Genomic DNA, 8,739 nt, shown 5'->3' with positions numbered 1-8,739 from the left:
GCCGCCTCCCGGCAGCTGAAAGACCCCTTCCTCAGCTTCGGCGACTCCCGACAATCGCCCTTCGCCTCCTCCTCCGAGCACTCCTCAGAGAACGGCAGCCTGCGCTTCTCCACGCCGCCGGGTGAGCTGGACGGAGGAATCTCAGGCCGCAGCGGCACTGGAAGCGGAGGGAGCACCCCCCATATTAGTGGCCCGGGCCCTGGCAGGCCCAGCTCAAAAGAGGGCAGACGCAGCGACACTTGTGAGTACTGTGGGAAGGTCTTCAAGAACTGTAGTAATCTCACTGTCCACAGACGGAGCCACACGGGTGAGAGGCCGTATAAGTGTGAGCTTTGCAACTACGCCTGCGCCCAGAGTAGCAAGCTCACCCGGCACATGAAAACACACGGGCAGGTGGGAAAGGACGTTTACAAATGTGAGATTTGTAAGATGCCTTTTAGCGTGTACAGTACCCTGGAGAAACACATGAAAAAATGGCACAGTGATCGAGTCTTGAATAACGAGATAAAAACTGAATAGAGGTATATTCGTACCCCCCTCCCCCCACCCCATCCACCCTATCTCCACCCTGTCCCCGCATCCCGTAGAGGTTTTCTAGTCCCTTGTGATGGAAATTATGGAAGTTAAGGATATTCGGAAAGTGCTTGTCACCAGCACACCCTGTTTATTTTCTTTTTGTTCTCACCGTTTGAATGCATGATCTGTATTGGGGCAATACGATTGCATTTTACGCAAACTTTGAGCCTTTCTCTTGTGCAATAATTTACATGTTGTGTATGTTGGGGTTTTTTTTTTTGTTTTGTTTTGGGTTTTTTTTGTTTTTTTGGTTTTTTTAAATTTTTGGATTAGACAGCATGTATGGTATGTTATGGCTGTTTTTAAATTGTCCCTCATTAGTTGCTGAGCAAACACGTTGCTGTTTCCAGTTCCGTTCGGAAAAAAAAAAAAATAAAAAAGAGGAAAAAAGAGGAGGAGAGGAAAAAAAAAAGAAAAAGAGAAAAGCAAAACAAAACCAAACCCAAGAGCAAACAAAACCGACCATGCTGCATACATCCTGTAATACATATCATGTACAGTTTTGTTTTGTGATGTGCAAAGGAAAACACGCTTTGGGTAACCCTCTATGGACAGGACCGATAGCACCGAAGAAGCGTTGCGTTAGCTAGATTGCTGTCTTAAAAGAATAAACCCACCGACTGGAGAAAGAGTACCCATTAGAAAAAAAAATGGAAAGTAACGGACCGCCACCAGTCAGAAAGAAGTAGATTTCTATTAGCATTTGGTTTAAAAAACACACATACAAAAATCTGAGTGCCTTGGATCTGTCGCGGCTGATGCCGATGGCTCCTTTCTGCTCGTCCTCCACACGTAGCTCGTCTCCATGTCGGTCACGGTGGCGAGCCTCTCCTGCTTTTGGCTCGGCCCCATGTCGGCCGGGGGGGGGAGCCTCTCCTGCTGAGCATGCGAGTCCATCTCGTGTCTCTTACAACGCCAGCTACCTAAGAACGAAGAGGAAAGAGAAAACTAAGGAAAAGAAATGACCCACTCAGTCCTAGTTAATCATCATTCTCCCCTGCCTTTTATTATTTTTCTTTTAAACTGAATTGATCATACCAGTCTAAAACCCGCTTCGCTTCTGGAGTGAGCTTAAAACGAGATGTAGGACCTTTTCCCCCTCACAAACTTTTATTCTCCCGCCCCCATCGATGATTAAATAGAATGTGAAATGCACAGAGGCCCTTCAACACCATTAAATACACAAGTAGAGAAATCCGTTTTATGAAGATATTTACTTTTAATAATATCTTTTATTGATTCTGGCACCAAAACAAATAAATCCGGAGCCACTTGGTTGTCAAGCTGACAATCAAATTATAAACTTTAAGACCTTGTGTATACCATATAAAAAATAAAATAAAAGACTGGCAATAATATTTTACTGAGTGTAACGGATAGAGGAGAAAAAAAAAGTAATCGTGATTTATTAGCACAATGTGGTACTGTTTGCCATTTAAAACTAGAACAGGTGTATAAGCTAGTATCGACACAGTGATGATTAACTACAAACTCTTAAGACTTGCCTTTAATGTGACACTCGGAAGAGTAACCGAGAATTTTAAAAAGAGGAAAAAAAACAAAAGAGTAGCAGTATCTGTCTGTGCTCCCTAAAAGTTGTCCTTCATTTTTTTTCCCCCCATACTCTGTGTGCTATTTGTGTTGATGTGGAAGAGGATTCCTTGTTTTATTCTTAAGTTAGGTGCCCACCCCGGTTGGTGTTCAAATAGCACTTGACTCTGCCTGTGATGTCTGTATCTTTTCTTTAATCAAAGGTACAGAGGTTGAGTATAAAATAAGACTGCTTGGATAGGACAATTAAGTGCACTGTACAATTTTCCCAGTTTACAGGTCTATACTTTTAAGGGAAAAGTTGCAAGAATGCTGAGAAAAAAATAATAATAATAAAAAAAAATCGAACATGATCTCACTGATGAGCATTAAAAAAAAAAAAAAACACAAAAAAACCAAACTTTGCCAGCCATTTACTTGACTAATGAGCTTATCTTCTCGGATGCGACATTACAGCGCTGTGAATGGAAACAGACTCTACACTCACATAAAATGAATGATTGCTTTCGCTCCTACAGTGCAAGGATTTTTTTGTACAAAAAAAAAAAACTTTTTTAAATATAAATGTTAAGAAAACTTTTTTAAGGAAAAAAAAGAAAACCCACGACACTTCATTATGGTTAGGGGGAAACTGTATTTTAGGGTTCATCGTCTTGGTGGTGTACAAGACTTGTTACTCATTTTAAAATGGTAGTGGAAATTCTATGCCTTGGATATACACAGCTCTTCAGGTTGTATAAAAACATGCATTGGGGAAAGGTTTAAGATTATATAGTACTTAAATATAGGAAAATGCACACTCATGTTGATTCCTATGCTAAAACACATTTATGGTCTCTTTTTTCTGTATTTCTAGAATGGTATTTGAATTAAATGTTCATCTAGTGTAGGCACTATAGTATTTATATTGAAGCTTGTATTTTTAACTGTTGCTTGTTCTCTTAAAAGGTATCGATGTACCTTTTTTGGTAGTGGAAAAAAAAACACACAGGCTGCCACAGTATATTTTTTTAATTTGGCAGGATAATATAGTGCAGATTATTTGTATGTTTCAAAAAAAAAAAAGAAAAAAGACAAAAAGACGAAGTGTGACATTGTACAGATCTGAGGCCATATAATGGCTCTTTGGGGGAACTGTTAAGATGTCATGCTGCTGGCCGTCACAGAGGGGTGTACATATCTTTTTTCATTCTTTTTTCCTGCTGCCATACTGTATGCAGTACTGCAAGCTAATAACGTTGGTTTGTTATGTAGTGTGCTTTATGTCCCTTTCCTTCTATCACCCGACATTCCAGCATCTTAACTTCATATGCAGTAAAAGAAAGAAAGAAAGAAAGAAAAAAATCTAAAAAAACTAAAAAAAAAAAAAAAAAAAAGGAGAAAAAACCGTTTTGCAGTTTTTTTCATTGCCAAAAACTAAATGGTGCTTTATATTTAGATTGGAAAGAATTTCATATGCAAAGCATATTAAAGAGAAAGCCCGCTTGAGTCAATACTTTTTTGTAAATGGCAATGCAGAATATTTTGTTATTGGCCTTTTCTATTCCTGTAATGAAAGCTGTTTGTCGTAACTTGAAATTTTATCTTTTACTATGGGAGTCACTATTTATTATTGCTTATGTGCTCTGTTCAAAACAGAAGCACTGAATTTGATCTTTTATTTTTCTTTGGGGTTTTTTTTGGGGGGGATTTTTTTTTTAAATTTTTTATTATTTGGATGACCAAAGGTCATTACAACCTGGCTTTTTATTGTATTTGTTTCTGGTCTTTGTTAAGTTCTATTGGAAAAACCACTGTCTGTGTTTTTTTGGCAGTTGTCTGCATTATCCTGTTCATACACCCATTTTGTCCCTTTATTGAAAAAATAAAAAAAAAACCTTAAAGTACACAGTGTCAGCTTCTCGTGTCCTCATTTGACACATGCTGTAGATGGCTTCCAGCAGCAGGCTGTAGGAGAAGGGCCCGCGCAGGGGTGTTTTGGGGTACGTGCTCCTGACCGCGAGGAGTGTCTGCTGCCCAGCTTGTCCTTAAATAAGCCACCTCTGCCGAGGAAGAGGATTTTTGGGCTAACCAGTTAGCTTTCCGACCAGTGGGAAGCATTCGCAGTCTGGACCTGTAGTTTTTGGGGTTTTTGGATTTTTTTCCTCCAGGAATACCTTTAGTTGAGGACTAAGATGTGACCCCCGTTCTCCCCCGATAACCGGCAGCATCTCCAGCTTTTAGCAGCCTCGGTCTGTGAGAGGGATTTCCCCCCCAGTTTGGCAATGCTTGGGCAGAAGAGGTGAACAAAAAAAAAAAAGCTCTACAGCACCCCCCATTCACCCCAAGACTCCCCCATCCCCAGTGGTTTTGGAGAGCATGGGGTGAAATCAGCCACTGGTGCACGTGGGCGTGTGGGCAGGAGCTGATTTCTCTCAGAGTTGGGGTACGCACCGTGGCTCTGGGAACGCACTGACTGCACCCCAAACCTCCCAGCACCACTGCTGGCTGGAGGCTGGAACTGGGAGCTCCCCTCGTTTCTCCTGTGGGGTTTTTTTTTCTGGTGGGAATGGCAGGTTTATGAAGCCTTTTATGCGCATTGTCTTTAAAATCTGGACTCCAGTTCAGGTACCCCCTGGCCCCCCCTTAGGGGTCTGTATATGTTGTCAGTTTGACAAATACTGCATGCTGCAGCATCTCTTTACTTTATTAAAGCACATACTGCTGTGATACTGTCTCTTGCTGTTCCCAGTGTAATGGATTTAATACCTTTTTTTTTTTTTTCTTTTCCTTTTTTTTTGGTTTCTGTAAAACCTTCTGGTTGTTCTGTCGTCTTCTTGTGATAGCATCATTTGTTGCCTGTATTTTGCCCAGCGCCTTCTGAAGGGGAAGTTTGGGATTTAAAAAAATACAGAAATATATCCTATCTAAAGGAAAAAAAATTATTCCTTTCCTGAGAGAGGCAGAAAAGAAAATAAAGCTCTGTTTTAATCCTGGGATGGGAGGATTGAAGGTCGTGTTGTCTGGGATGAATGTGCAGGGGGCTGGAAAAGTGCCCCTGCACTGTGCTCCCTGTTGCTGGGCCGGTACCCCCTGGCTGTCTCCACGGCGGATGCCATGCCGGAGCAGGAGCCACGCGGATGCAGGCACTGCCGGAGGGACCTCTGGCACAGCATAGGAGAGGCAGGGTCTGGCCCTGACATGGTGTGGTTGGGGTGAAGGGGATGGACACTCTGACCGTCCCCTGGAGTGCCGGCGTACGTGGGGATGCGCAGAGCGCCTTGCAGCTGCCTTGATGACACGACTTTTGATCCTGTGCCGTAAAATGTCCGTGCAGAGTGCAGTCTCCTCCTCCCTCTGGCTATTTCTATTGCTGGTTGGTAGCACCGCGGTCAAGATGTTGTCTAGAGAGAGGATTCACGTTAGCTGGTCTGCTTGGGGTCAAGTGTAGCCTGGCCGTGTTTCAGAGTGCGCGCTGTACCCTGTGTCTATCCTACGGTGGGCGTCATTACACTACCTTTCTCTATACCACGTTTTACATATGAAGTAACCATATATACAGGCATCTGTATACAGATCTATATGCAGGCGTCTCTAGGCAGATCTGGGCTCCAGGCACCGCTACAGGATTAACAGGTGGAAAACACACAGCAATGTATCATTTATTTTTTTAATTGTGCAGCTCTGTGTTTGATTTGCAGGTTTCAGAGAGCTAAATGACCCCCCCCCCGGGTGCTGCATCGCCCTGCAACCGTACGCATGGGGCCGGGGCAGTGCTTTGGAGGAGCCTCGGGAGAAGCAGCTCCCACTGTAGGAGAAGTTGTCTGAGCACTGGCTGGCCAGCCAGTGCATAGCTTGTGAACAGCAACGTGTTGTCACCTTGACACCAAAGTGGAATTCTCTAACGTGATGGTTTTCTGCTGGAGGCAATGAGTTAATGGTGTGATAAAACCAAGGCCAAGTTTGTTGGGTTGGGGAGTGGGTGTCTAAGGCCCCATTGGGTGCTCTCAAGCTGCTTTGGCATCCTGCGCACGTGTCTTCCGCACACCCTAGAAATTTCCTGTGCAAGATGAAGATGTCTGTAAATAACAGCGATACTTGGGTAACTGTCTCCGTTGTTAAAAATCTTAAAACCCATCAACTTTGGAGGAGGAATGCAGTTTTATGGCACAGACCCCTTTGCTGTTAGTATTTAATCTCTTCCAAATTGAATGATGAATGAAATGAAGGTGCTGAAACAGTATCCAGAATTTAGGCTACAGATGTTTCGTATTTATTATGTTTCCAAGAGCTGAGAAATACAGGAATAAGTGATACCATGTCTTTGTTTGACATTCAGGAGGCCTTCGCGTATCTGATGAGATGCAGTTTTGCCGTTTGTCTAAGCGCAGAGTTTGTACAAAACCAGAAAGGAGATACCAGCTCCTTCCCTCTTTTTTTTTTTTTATCCCATAAAGGTTGAAAACCATGTTCACTGGGTATGTGGCAAATGGTACTCTTGAGCAATGTTGTGGGCTCTTTGCCGGAGTTGCCAGAGAGCCACCGCCCCTTTAGCCCAGATGTTTGGCTGATGGTTTCAAAGGAGCCGCGAGCATCCAGTGTCGGGTCCCCTCCCTGCCGAGGGGAAACCCCCTGATTTTGTGCCCCTCAGCGGGAGGTACAGTTTACAACAGCGTTGTGTTGGTACGCTCATGGCTGGGATGGCTGCAGTGCTCTTGGCTCCCTTGAAAGTCTCAGCCTGCTTTAACGTCAGCCTGAAACATGTGGGGCTCAGACATCAGCTGCAACGAGCCCTCCTTGGTGGGGAAACCAGGCAAGTTGTCTTGACTTCGGAGGCGCCGCTCCTGTTTACACCTGGTGAAAATCTGGCCTCGGAGCTGCTTATTTAGTCTTGACATCGTAGCCCTTCAACCATGCTCTTATGTGGTATTGAAGCAATTTCTGTAGAAACTGGCTCCCCAATCGGGATGAGGAGGAGGATTTTGAGGGGTGCGCTGACAATGCGCCAGTCTCACTGCCGCCGCCGCCTGCGGCGTAGCCCTTAGGCTGCTGTTCAGGGTAGCACCACGCTTGGTGATTGGCCTCGAGCAGGGGCTCAGACCCACTCTCCTTCTCTGTGTGCGTGGAGCCAAGGATGTTTGCTGTCCTGGAGCACCGTGCTGTGCCGCTGGAGCTGATGGCGAGTGGCCCAGACTCTTCACGGGGCATGGCCTGGGGCTTTGCAGCTGGAGCTTGGCTTTTGCAGCGTGCGCTTGCACGCTGTGCAATATAGAACGTGGAGTGAGTTGGGGAAAGTCCTCCATGAACCACCCACTGTGTGGCATATTAACAGTACCGATGGGTTTAAGAGGGTCTTTGGCACCCGGATGCCCTGTGGGTGCTGGGGGAGGCCCCAAGGTTTTGGGAAAGAATAGGAGGAAATTTTCAGACAGGTTGGCTCGATCCTTGCCCAAACAGAGCTCCTGGCACAGCATGGGTTTCCCAGCAAAGACCAGGGTTTTTTTCCTCCTAAATGTTCCCTGTGATTCCTACATGGTGCTGAGTGATGCTGGATGCAAGAGTGTGGCCTGAGAGGAGGAAGGGCTCCATCCTGCTGTGTCCCTTTGCAGTTGGGTGTCCTAGTTGTTAAAAAAAAAAAAAAAAAAAAAGTAAAATAAGAGAATAACTCGCACTGTGGTCCATGTCACACCTGTTCTCTCCTCTGTCCCCATGCTCTCTGTAGGTTCGGCGTACCCCCCCAGCTGGCGCAGCACCCAGGGAGCCCCGGATGTCTGGCAGTTTTCGGATGGAAGTTCAAGAGCACTTAAATTCTGAAAGGAGGTGAAGCTGGGGTGAGCGGCTCGCAGCGTCTTGGCATCTGGAGGGGGCCTCTGTCCTGCTGGCTCACCATGTCCCCAGGAGAGCCTGAGAAGTCACCCACTGAAGGCAGCGCTCCCTGGGCTCCTCCTGCCTGCAAGACTATCGTATTTATATTTTGTAATAGAGTGCGACACTTCTTTGGGGTTGGTTTCTTTTTGTTTTTTTTTTTCTTCTTTTTTTTTATTTTCTAAAAACAAAAAAAGCAAACCCACCCACCAAGGTCAAGGGCTTATCGATGGCTTCATCCAGCTCCTTTCCCCGCGAAAAAGACTGTTGCTCTCGTGGACAGCCCGGCCTGTTGGTTATCTCCGTGATGTGCCGTTTCTCGGAAGGTGCATCTGATGTGACGAATTAAAAATAAAACAAAACAGAGTGTAGGTTTGTGAGTGGGTGAGAAATTGCCATAATAAATGTTGGAGCTTTAGGTTTTGTTTGCTCTGTCTTTAATTTTTAATGCTAACAAGGGCCAGGCAGCTGGTATGACTTTGTATTGACATATCAGAATAAAACCAAGCGCTTAGTTTACAAAGAGAAAGCTGGGGCTGGTGTTTGCATGAGGGGCTGTGCAGCTCCGGCGGGCAGGCAGTTCCCACAGAGATAGACCAGACGTTGGGCTTACGGCTGCAGCACCCCGAGTTCTGACAATGCTCTGCTGGTGTTGGGTGATGCTGAAGTGGGGGAGTCTCCCAGCTCTCCTCCATCGCCCGCCTCCTCTTAATGAATGTCAGCTGTTGTATGACATTTCTGCTGTTCAATGATGTATTTTTGGGGCTG

General features: G+C 45.2%; 1 protein-coding gene across 1 annotated transcript in view; it reads left to right on the top strand.

Annotated features, from left to right (window-relative positions):
- Positions 1 to 7,920, top strand: part of BCL11A (B-cell CLL/lymphoma 11A (zinc finger protein)) — a gene marked incomplete at its 5' end in the record, with an annotated part of 9,482 nt that extends 1,562 nt beyond the window's left edge. Inside the window, 2 exons of the mRNA XM_010085942.1 lie at positions 1 to 241; positions 7,829 to 7,920. Of these exons, the coding sequence (XP_010084244.1) occupies positions 1 to 241; positions 7,829 to 7,920 (333 nt within the window). The remainder of the gene's footprint in view (positions 242 to 7,828) is intronic.
- Between the last annotated feature and the right edge of the window lie 819 nt (positions 7,921 to 8,739).

The sequence above is a fragment of the Pterocles gutturalis genome, unplaced genomic scaffold (assembly GCF_000699245.1).
Source record: "Pterocles gutturalis isolate BGI_N339 unplaced genomic scaffold, ASM69924v1 scaffold34560, whole genome shotgun sequence".
In the NCBI taxonomy this organism is placed as follows: Eukaryota; Metazoa; Chordata; class Aves; order Pterocliformes; family Pteroclidae; genus Pterocles; species Pterocles gutturalis.
The sequence above is the reverse complement of the archived record's forward strand: the minus strand, read 5'-3'. Positions and strand labels throughout refer to the sequence as shown.